The sequence below is a fragment of the Topomyia yanbarensis genome, unplaced genomic scaffold, assembly GCF_030247195.1.
Source record: "Topomyia yanbarensis strain Yona2022 unplaced genomic scaffold, ASM3024719v1 HiC_scaffold_789, whole genome shotgun sequence".
NCBI lineage: Eukaryota > Metazoa > Arthropoda > Insecta > Diptera > Culicidae > Topomyia > Topomyia yanbarensis.
Window position 1 is genome coordinate 1 of NW_026684034.1, and position 12,000 is coordinate 12,000.

Below are 12,000 nucleotides of genomic sequence, written 5' to 3' on the forward strand. Positions count from 1 at the left end.
GAACGAAAATTGAAACACAGGATCAGCATCACTTTCCGAGCCCGCTCCCTCCCGAGAGAGGTTCGTCTCTTTTGTTGCATCAACTCATTACGTCCATTCATCAATAAGCCGATACTTTGCCTGAACTGTCTCAGGTACAATCACGCAACGGATAACTGCCGATCGAAGACACGATGCCAAAACTGTGCACGACAGCACGAAAATATGGGGCACGAAGAAACAAAATCAAATACCTGTATTGCAAGGAAGATGCCAACTATATGACATCTGATGGACAATGCGCAGAAATGAAACGACAAAGAAATATTACAACGATAATAGCCAAGACGACACTCACGTATATGGAAGCAAAAGAGCAAATTTCCAATCTTTAGGGAGAACCGCTACGAAATGCTTACGAACACCGACGACTTTTCGTCACTCCCAAGTACTTATGCAGAAATGTCAGCTAGTCAGTACAAAACAAAAAACACACAGCAGCATCATTCACAAAAATCGAAGTGTTCGCCGAAAAGAATATGAAGAAAACCACCGGAGAGACGAACGGGGTAGCTCTGTTCAATGCCTTTAAAGTGTCGGACTTCGAGCGCTGGGTACAACGTATGGAGGAACAACGTCTACAACAACTACAGCAGCAACACGGCTCAGACCGTATTTCCATCGAGGTTGCGGAAGTCGGAGCGACAGGTGCGACGCACAGCTCGAGAAGATGCCAGCTAAAAATCTAAGAATTTTCCAGTTAAATATTCAAAGTTTATAAAAGAATAAAGAAGAATTAGCCAGCCCTAGTATCAGAGAGTTGGAGTAAAAGAGAATTAGAGAGTAGCAAATACAGAGTGCCAGGGTTTTCCACATTTCTCGATTCGAGGGATGACGGATACGCCGGTATCTTAATCGACAGGAAATTGAGATCGAAAAAGATCAAACTGCCGTACTCCCCGAAAATCCAAGCTGTTGTGCGATTGATATTAGCCCATGACATCGTAGTGATGTCGGTCTATGTGACGCCTAATGTTTCCTACTTTGTACTCAGACAACACGTAGAACTACTGTTCCAAGCGGTCTGAGTACACAGAAAGGTGCTTGTGGGTGGTGATTTTAATGCTCATCACTCCACATGGGACCCCCAGCATAGAGATAACAAAAGAGCAGCTCTATTTGACCTGATCAACGATGAAGCACTCATACTACTGAACGAAGGACAGGCGACATTCGTGCCAGTGGAACTCAACAAGGCTCCTTCCTCAATAGATCTTATGCTGGTAACCCCACCACTTTTCTCGGTAGCCAAAATGAGGTTTTTAAACTTCGGGATCGGCAACCGCCATCTTGTAATCGAAAACGGCATTCAGCAGACTCAGCAGCAACATACAACGTTTTTGGTCAATAAAACCAAAGTGGCGCAAGCTATGAGCAAAATCAGCAGCTACGACGTCGGCAGTTGTTCAGAACTTCAGGTGCACACGAAAAAAATAATAAAAAATTCCAAACAACGGAACAAATTTTATATATTCCTTGTTTGGACGTGAGTCTTTGTTTTTTTCGTTTCTTAAGGATTCTTTATGAACGTGTCCACTGGAAAATAGAGAGAGAGAGAATGACCGGAACAGTGAGAATGAAGAAACGGTGAAAACTCACCTTTACTGGAAACACTGAGAAAAGATATGTCCTCAAGCAAGAATCGAACCTGCGATCTCCCAGTCTATAGTTGGGTGCGTTAACCACCCCGCCATCGAGGAACTGTGATGATGCCATCACATGTTCCCAACAGTTTTTGTGATCACCGCTGCAGCCTCCAATACCTCCTAATTGACCCATTGACCCCCAATGTCTCCTATAAGCAGATCGTCACCTCTCCCTCTCACCGATCGGGCCAAATCTCTCTCGTTATCTATTTTTGGATCCAGTGGACTGCGCTCAAGGCTTGAGATATTTATTATCACTGTTTGCCCCATTTCCTAACTCAGTCGCCACCAGACAGTTGGCAGTGAAGGAGCTATGGAGGGGCATGTTGATGTCTGCCCTCAAAGCCTATCGGCAGAAGCTAACGACAAATCCAGCCGTTGATGGAATTTTATATACTCCTTGTTTGGACGTGAGTCTTTTTTTCCTTTCTTAAGGATTCTTTGTGAACGTGTCCACTGGAAAACAGAACAAATTTGTTCCCAAATTCTGGTGGGGCGACGAGGTGGAATTGGACTGGCAGAAGAAAAAGAAAGCGAGACAACAGTTTAACTGCAGCGGTGATTTGGAATCATTTAACAACCTTATGAAAAAAGAAGCAATCTTCAGGAAGAAGAAAGATGAATCTTCGCGGAAAAAAATCTAAGAATTCGTAGGAAGTTTCGACCCCCGAACCCCTGCCAAAGTAATCTGGGACAAACTAAGAAAACTCACTGGAACGAAGAAATCCAGAGAGCAGGTCCTCGTTCATGACGATCGGTAATCCCAAAGCCGGGGAAAAGTCCGGAAACTATTGAAGGGACCCGACCACTCTCCATGCTGAACTGCGGAATGAAAATGCTGAATGCGGCGGTGCTGAACCGAGTACAACCTCACCTGGCGACCATGGATATTATACCAGACTTATCATTTGGCTTTAGAAGAGGACTATCAACCATCAGCTGCTTAGAATACGTAACAAACAAGTTGTTCGTCACAAATCGTAAAAATAAGACCGCAGCTATCATCTTTATTGACCTATCCAATGCCTTTAATGCAATCAAACTAGCCGCATTGGAGAAAATAATGGACGAATTTCGCGCCAAATCGTATTCAGAGTTGGCAGCACCCTCTCAGATTCTAATGAAACTTTCTGTACATGAAGACTTTGTCACAAAAAGCCACTTTGCAGACCTTGTTTTTCCAAAAATGATCTAGACTGTCTTTTGAAAAGGGCCAAACTTTTTTTACCAATTTTTTTCAGTCAGTCACGGCTGCCGATCCCGACAGTCTAAAAATGACAAATCCTACAAAAAATGTTGTAGGAGTGGTTTTCACAAAATTAGTCAAGTTTTCGAATAAAAATATCGTCTACCAGTCTTACAGTCTTCCAGTCTTCCGATCTTCCAATCTTCAAGTCTTCCAGTCTTCATTCAAGTTTGTTATGCATATAAGCCAAATTCGTTACTGATACTTTTTGCATGTATCAGGCAACTAGTGGCTGTGAAAATGGATTCTGAGATGATTATGACTTTCATTGGTTTAGTTTTCGATAAATATACACTGAAAAAAATTCAGATTGGACAAGGAAAGTTTTTTTCAAATAACTTTTTTCTTAAAAGTGCCCAACTTGAAGTTTTGACGGTAGGTAGGGAACATAATTATCTATCTTGGAACGAAATTTCATCCAAATCAAAAATGGTTTTTTTTGTAAATCGACTTTTTAAAATCGATTTTTTTCAGTGTAGGAGTCAATGAAGAATTTTTTCAATATTTTTATTCGAAAACTTGACTAATTTTGTGAAAACCACTCCTACAACATTGTAGGATTTGCCATTTTTAGACTATAGCCATTTGAAATAAATTGGTAAAAAAGTTTGGCCCTTTTCAAAAGACAGTCTAGATCATTTTTGGAAAAAACAAAAGTATGCAAAGTGGCTTTTTGTGACAAAGTCTTCATGTACAGAAAGTTTCATTAGAATCTGAGAGAGTGCTGCCAACTCTGAATACGATTTGACGCGAAATTCGTCATAATCCCTTCTTTAGGAGTTTTATCCAATACGACGCTAGTGTATACAGCTCTGTCTGCAAGTCAAATTTGGCGAAGATCGACACTATCAATAATGCATGTCTACGGAAAATAACGGGTTGCACCAAGACAACACCCAAGAACACACTTCAATCCATAGCTGCTCATCCCGCTCCAATTCAGAAAGTAGTGGGAAAGCAGTCGGCGAAATATTTCTACCGAAAGACACCCATCTGGGAGCGATTTGCTGACGCACAGTGGGACGGAGCCCGGACTTAAGTCCATATATGAAGGTTATGCGATATTCTCACTAGTATTTTTCTCGCATCAGCTGAGCCATCAGAGACATTTTCGCGAGATTTTAGGTGATTTGAATGCAAAATAAATTTTTGACAGCTTTTTGAAGGGCATAACTCAAATGTTTTTTGGATTATTTGATCATAGGAACTACATACGGTTATTCTCGTTTTTCAAAGAAACGGTTGATTTTATGAATTGCATTACTTCACCAAAATTATCCGTGTAATAAAATTACATCGTAAAATCGCCAAAAATAGGTGACTAGTTGGTTTAGTTAGTGTTTAGATAACCGTTTGTCATGATTTTTTATTGAATTCGAACTTCTAAAGCGAAAACAACAACGACGCCCGTGAATGCCCGCGATCACACTATGCTCATTCGAAAGCTTTGCATTTTCTCTTTAAAATGAGCCTATGCTAGTTTTGCGAAAACTTGCGATAAGCCGTCAAAATTTGAAAAAAAAAACTGTGAATGGAGACGCATGGTTATTACTGATGTTTAATTTGAATATCCACTTTATAACTAGAATAATGACACTAATTTATGCACAACTTTCAAATAGCATTTAGAGCATGATCTACAAGGGTTTTACTAGTGATCAAGAGTAAGGAGCCGAGTTGGAAGTATGGTTTTTAAGTGGTAAAGGAATTTAGAATGTTTAAAAATCAGTAAATATTTTCAACCATTGAAATGTGTCATAAAATGTTTCGTGAACTATTTTTGCTAACTTACGTTATAACTGTCAAGTTGAGTGAACACAGTTGAGCTCTAGTCATTTGGTGAGACTATTTTATCCGAGTTTGCATAGCACTGATATAGCTTAAGGGTATACCATATACGCGAAAAAAGGATTTTGGATTTATTTTTATTTAAGGTATGCAATAAGCAATCTAAGTAACTCAAAACACGCCTGCGAAAACAAAATCGTTAACCATCTTGTTGATTAGTGAATGTAAATCAATATTCCTCTAAGACGCTAAAAATATTTGTTTTGAAAATGAAAGAATATGTAGTTTTCATACCAAGTAACCCACTAATGAATAAAACGTTCCAAAATAATATAGTCATTTCTGAAGCCCCATAATGAGATGTCAATCAATTCGTTTCCATACAGAAAATAAATTCCAAAATTACAATTGAAAGAAATCATTATAAAAGACAAAATATTTACTTTTGAGCCACTCTAATATGTAGTAAAGTTAATTTTTATTTTTATAACCAACATAGGAATTCAGCGCACAAAAATGTTTTTAAAAAATTTTTGAACCTTCACAACAAAATAATTATTTTTGAGCCACCCTAATGTATAATGAATTTTTTTTACAAATGTTAATATCAAAAACGATTTAGCACACAAAAATTAATATACACAAATTATAAGAACGATTTAGAAAAAAAAAATTTGAGGCACCCTAATGAATAGTAAATGTTTATTTTTGAAATGTTTTAATATTGAAAATGAATTCAGCGTACCAAAATTATATAAAAACGTCCTATATGAACCGATACGGAAAAGTTTGGACTTTAGTCCACATTTTGTTCTAAGTCGTGCCACTGTGTGATGGAGCGACGGATGAACAAAAGAGGTTATCTTACCTCGAACAAATGGCCGCCCAACACGCTGGAGTGACCGATTCAAGATCTGGTTGTGAATACATCTGGAACCAGATAAACAAGGACGTAAGGGACAACATTATCGACAAACTTCTGAAAATGGCCGCCATCACGAATACATCAATACAATGGATACCAATGCAGCAGTAGTACCTGGTATCGACATAGCTGATCAACAGGCCAAAGCAGCACTGCACCGAGAAAACGTCTGTATGAACAAGATACTACTGCACGATGCGATTGCCTTCTTCGGTCGACTCTGCGAGGAACGCGCCCAACAATGGTACTTGGAATAAACGTCTGGATTAGGCAAATACTTCGGGATACAAAACACGATCCCTAACCCAGGGTTTGTTAGGGACTAACACTCTAAGCTAAACCTCGATAACATAGAAGTTCGCACTCTCAATCAGCTCCTCTCAGGGTACGACTTTTCACGCTTCTGGCTATACAAAATGAAACTGGTAGATGATTGCATCTGTGAAATCTGCTGCACGATCGATAACGCCGAACATATAGTTCTTTGTGTGACTTCAATTACACTATTATCACATTATAGCAATTACAGAAATACACAGAATTGCTTTCACTGTGTTTATAAGAATAAATCTGTTTTAAAATAAAAAATTTGACTTTCTGCATATCATATTTATTCGAAGCTTTTGTGACGGCACCGGCGGTTGAGTGGTAAGCGGGACTGCCACCCATCCCAGTTGGTCTGGGTTCGATATGTAGTCCAGATTAGAGGTGTGCGCCGCGCCGCTGATTTCAGGTAAAACGCCGGCGTCAACCCCGGCGCGTTAACTATGTTTACCTGAAAATTAATTTAATTATAGGCGCAGCGCGGCGCACACCTCTAGTCCAGATAGCGGAGCCACCTCTCTGGTGTCGATCTTTGGCTTTGTAGCGGGAACAGCCTGACCTCTATACTTACTAACATCGGACTAACATTTTTCCCTTTCCTTCCGCGAGCTACGTTCGAGCCTGGCCGGCACTTTAGGATTACCAGGAGTTGCACATTGAAAAATGTTTCGCTACTTCCAAGCATAATTATCTACTGATTCCCTGTGCAACTTCAGCTAGTCCAGATCGATAACAGAGTAGCAGCCAGGGGTGGTCGCAAAAGCTCAAGTTCAAGCTCAGATTTGATCGAAGCTATTTGCTATTTATGCGAAAAACTCATCAAACCAAATTTCTAGGGCCCCTATTCTCACAGTCACGTCACTTAGTGACTAGAAGGAAATTTTCTTCTAGTCACTAGGTGACGTGACTGTGAGAATAGTGTTATCTTGGTTTGTCCTAGATAAACTTTATCACAGTGAGACAAAAAATCAAAGTCTGAACCAGGTAGCTTTACTGCGAAGTGTGTGTCACTTATAAGTGGATGAATTCTGTTAGCAGAATTCATAATGCTGGCAAATCTCCTCTTACGATATAATATGACACAGAAGGTTGCAATGATATGCGGAAGGATTACTTGGGAACATCGATATCATCATCCACTAGGCTTTCGGACTCTCTTCCCCTTAGAACACGATGAAGATACAAAAAGTACATATTAGCATCACACATACTTATGTACACATACTCACACTTTATTATCACATTCAATAAAAAAATGGAGAAAAGAAATTGAAGAGGGACTCTATCCTACTCCTATGGGGTGTCGGTTTTACCCGTAGTTCCTGGAAGAAGTCCCTTTGTTTTCCAAGTTTTGCAATCATTTATTTTTAATTAAATTAAATTTTTGAAGCGCTGACAAAATTATGCCCTGATTTTCTGAAGAAGAATTCTGCACTGAAACTATAATTTTATTGATTTTATGGTAACCCTGACAAAGGATTAAGCTTAAGGTGTCGGTTTTAACCATAATTCCCCTATATCATCCAGAACATTTTACCGAGGAATACACTATGGTTTGGAATTGATTAATATCATTGAAACAATATGGTAACAGAAACTTCCAAAGTGTTGTACTAAGCTCAACAGCGCGAATGCTCGAGGGTTAAATATGACGCAAAGGTGGTGATATTATTTCAATTACAAAATGAAATGTTATTGAAAAAGCCTATATTCTGAGTATAATTATTGTTTATACATTGGCAAAAATAGAAATATAATACATACAGTTCAATCGACAAAAAAATAAATAAAACCATAAAATCAAAGTATGCACACAAAAGAAAAATTCGCTTTACAAGCCAAACTTCTGATAAAAAATCTGTAGATCCTATAATCAAACATTGTTCTATACTCTTATATTACACAAAGCTGCTACTTGCATGATCAAAATATACACTTCTCGTCTGCTGGGACTTTTGTTCCTGAGCCCCAGCAACCTGTCCGGACAACCTCCTCTCCTTACTACTATTACTATTACTAGTGCCGATATTCTTATTCCCACTAACACCTTTGTGGCTACCACCGTGTCCACCGTTCCCGCTTGACCCGGTGGATAGATTACATAGACTGGTGCTCATCTGATTGCTACCGCTACTGCTGCTGCCTATCGACGAAGCTGTCGTGTGACCCCAGTTGGGCGGTTTAATGGGTAAGATCTTCGGCTTTGGCGGTAACGGCGGTGGACCTTTTTGATTCTCACCCTCGCTGCTACTGCTACTACTACTACCACTGCTACTGCTGCTGTTGCTACTACCGCTATCACTGCTGGTGCTAGCCGAAAAGTGATGATGATGAACGGAACTTTGTGGCACCTGGGAATGATGGTGGTGATGGTGCTGATGACGATGGTAGCTACTGGAAGCATCGTTGCCGAAGTTTTTGCCGGAATGTGAACCGCCGTGTTGTCCTGGCTCGTACAGATCGTCGTGACCGGACGCGTTTGGCAACTGGAAATTCGATGCAAGGTGAATCGAGTGTGCCGACGGGGATACGTTGGGCGAATTGCAAGGGTTCGGAGGGCCATGAGTGAAAACCAGGGTTGTGTCTGTAAAATAGATATGGAACCGAATTAGAATCAAGCAATCGTAACAAAGTCCGACATGTATTATACGAAAACACATACAAATATAGTACTACTAAGAGAAAGTAACATTCGAACAATATTTTACCAAACCTTGGAATTACAACGTCAAGAGGAACTACATATAGTCATCTACCGGAATGTGCTAGTGGCCCAGTTCAAAAATGATGCTGCTGTATGAAGACTACCTGATTGAAAATATGAACTTATCGCTAACCAAAAGACCTAATCCGTGCCAAGGAGGAACCATATTAGGAGCGACTGATGCATTCATAATAATGTGCCATACTAATACAGGTGAAATTTAGAACGCATTGCTCGGTTCGGTTTTCGGTGTGTTCGTTGAATCGAATGATATTTTAAATAGTTTGTGAGTCATGGCTTTCGGGCAATGAGAAAAAGGGGTCCATGTTGGAAGCACTCTACAAGTGTTGGAGTATCATCGCAACAATCGGTATTAATGTTAACGATGGCACTTATCACTTCCCACAATAGGAATTCTTCATCACTGCAACGTGTTGCAACTTCTAGGGAACACTTCTAAATAAATCTACGAAAACATGAACCAGAAAGCTACATTCAAACTGTTTACTTATTACTTCACTATAGTCACACCTTTCGCTAAGTTTATAACGATACCTCAGTGCTACCGGTGGCAGTGCAAACCAAAGACACAGTATGACAAAAATCTAGTGGGTAAATACCGTTGGTTGAATCAGCACTGTCCGGAAGTAGAAACGAAATACTCGTTTCCATCAGATTACACTCATCGCCATTTCAATAACGCTTGCAAAACTGCCTGCATAGTGTTGAAAAATCGAAACAATGACAAACAGACAAATGAACAAATTGATTCACGTTTCATCCATTAGCTTATCAACTTACCCGCATAACTATTCTCCGATTGGGAACCGTTCCCATTATCATCCAGTGTAAGTGGCGATGGATTGCACCGAATGGACAGATTATTCAAATTGCTCTCACTCGATGCCGATTGAACGGGTCCTCCCGGAGATGTAGGACTCCTGTTGCCACCAGCGGCTAGACTACGTGGACCCGCAATGGACAGCCGTGGAGCTGGTTGGGGTTTATGAATTTGCTGCAGGGATCCGCCGGTCGTACTAGTGCTTAGCGGGAACTCAAGCGATGAACTTGTTACGTACTCGGAGCGTTTGCCCAATTTACGTACAAATTTGGATGATGGAGCAGCTCCAGCGGATGATACTGCACTAGTTGCCGGATTATTACTGCCAGTTCCGGTGAAATTTTCTTTATCTTTAAGGAAATCTGGCAGCTCAAAGTTGATTTCGGTACCACGTTGGTCCTCCAGCCTCGATCGTTGAGCGCGTTTCAGTCCTTCTAGTAATTCTGAAAACATATTCAAACATTGTTAGAAAAGATGATTTTATTTTATCCCAAGCGAAACGTACCATCATTCTGGGATCGGGTTGGAATCTGCAGCTTGACTCCTGCTTTCAATTTTGCTATAATAGGCTTTTTTGTACCGCCATTGTTAACACTCTCTCCACCGTCTTCTGAGCCACCGGTTGAGCATTTCTTGCTCTTCGCTCCACGACCACTCTCCGAAGGAGCATTAGATCCTCGCCTTCTGAATCGCTCCCTCCGTGTCGAAGAACTATCCGACGTGCAATCCTCCGGAACTTTGCCATTCGCAATTTTGCCGTTCATAAGTTCGTTGAACACCTTGTTCGTAATCTCATCCAGCATGTTAAGTTCCTGCTTGGTGTCATCCTTCGGATCTTCCTTGCTCTTTAGGTGATTGTTGTTATTGTTATTATTATTGTGAGATGGACCACCATACCCCACGGAATGAGCCTTTTTAGTTATATTATTGTTCAGAAAGGTCGGTGCACTAGAGGGGATTGCAAAACTATGCGGTTGGGACTGAGATTGCGATTGATGGTGCAGTTGTTGCTGAAAATGATTAATAATTTGCTGGTGCTGAGCCGTAGCAATGATAGGCAGTGGAGGTGGTGCCTGGTTGGCGTATGACCTTTCCGAGCGGGAAGCGATCGTTCGCGTTAGATCCTGATGGAACTCGTTCTCATTCCCGTTGCGGACCTGCAACCATAAACCGTCAACACTGGTTACCTGATAAGTCATGTCTAAAAAGACGTCCTTTGAGTAGACATTCATTTGATCCAGTTCATAGTTATATTTCAACAGAATAGGCCTCAGAACATCCCCGAGTGGTTTTGTGGCCTTACTTTTCACTGAAATCATTTTTCTGTTGGGCAGGCTTATTTTGAACACGACCCGTTGGTCGATGTTCACCTCCTTTCCTGCGAGACTAGAAGACGGACCATCCAGATCTAGGGGCTTGTGGTTGCCGGATAGAAACGCTTCGTAAGCATTGTATACTATTCCTCGCTTTTCTAGCAACCTCTCGACCAGTTCCTTAATGGTTTCATTCGAACGTGTCTGAACCACCGTCGTCGCTCCATTGGACAGTATCACACGGCACAATGTGTTTCGCGTGTCATCCTGATCGTATGCCTTACCGATGGCGGCATCGAAACTGAAAAATACGATAGAAATATCGTTGTTAAATTGACAAAAATTAAACACATGTTCACCTTACCTTGCCAAAGAACTTCTGGAACTATGAATATCACTATTAGAGTTGGTCGACAGAACCTTCAACGTATTACTGCTGCCTCCCGTCCCTCCCCCATTGGAAAGCGATGATTTGCCACTCTCCTTTTTTACCTCCGCGTCACCACGATCCTTAGACTTACACCTCGTCTTGCGATGCCAGGGAAGCAGTGACTTTCTCCGTCGGTCCTCTGCATTGCTTAGTGATTTCTTTAGCTTCGTCGGCAATTGCACCGCAAAACTCGTCCTTAGTAAAGGATCCAGTTGATCACCAGGATAAGGGAGCGTTTGCCCTTTCGTCTCAGAATCCTGACAAGTTTTGTACATGTCAGATTTTATAAAACGCTGGTAGCTATCAAACTTCATCAGATTGAAAATTTGTTTCTGAGCTGCAGCGAAAAGTGTTTGCTCCGCTTGTGGTAAATTTTCCTGAGCAATATTGCGGGCAATCGAATCCACGTTAACCGGTTCGCTGCAACCGGACTCCAGATGTTTAGCGAAAATAGCTTGCGCCTCCTTGGCTCGTTCCTCTCGATCGGCAAGCTGGCGATACCTTTCGCAGGCCGTCCAGAAGTAGATGTTTTCGGCCGAGAATTCTTTTTTAAGAAATTCCTACAAAGAAAGAACACTCATTTTCAATTCAAACGACAGAATAACGGTTCGAAACTTACAGAAAAAGTGTGTAATCCAGCCGCATCCTCTAATAGCTTCTCGAAAGACGTTCCCCAGGAGGCAACTCCCGCTGGGCCACTGGAGCACCCATTTCCAGTAGTCTGTGCTGAATCGGTCGTCGTCA

General features: G+C 41.1%; 1 protein-coding gene across 1 annotated transcript; it reads right to left on the bottom strand.

Moving 5' to 3' along the window:
* Nucleotides 1-7,660: 7,660 nt before the first annotated feature.
* LOC131696141 (regulator of G-protein signaling loco-like) lies at nucleotides 7,661-11,995 on the bottom strand (the record flags this gene model as incomplete). Its single annotated transcript, XM_058984680.1, has 5 exons — nucleotides 7,661-8,552; nucleotides 9,474-9,956; nucleotides 10,019-11,127; nucleotides 11,191-11,816; nucleotides 11,876-11,995. Coding segments are annotated over 5 exons (3,024 nt in total), but the record flags the coding sequence as incomplete, so codon positions are not given.
* Between the last annotated feature and the right edge of the window lie 5 nt (nucleotides 11,996-12,000).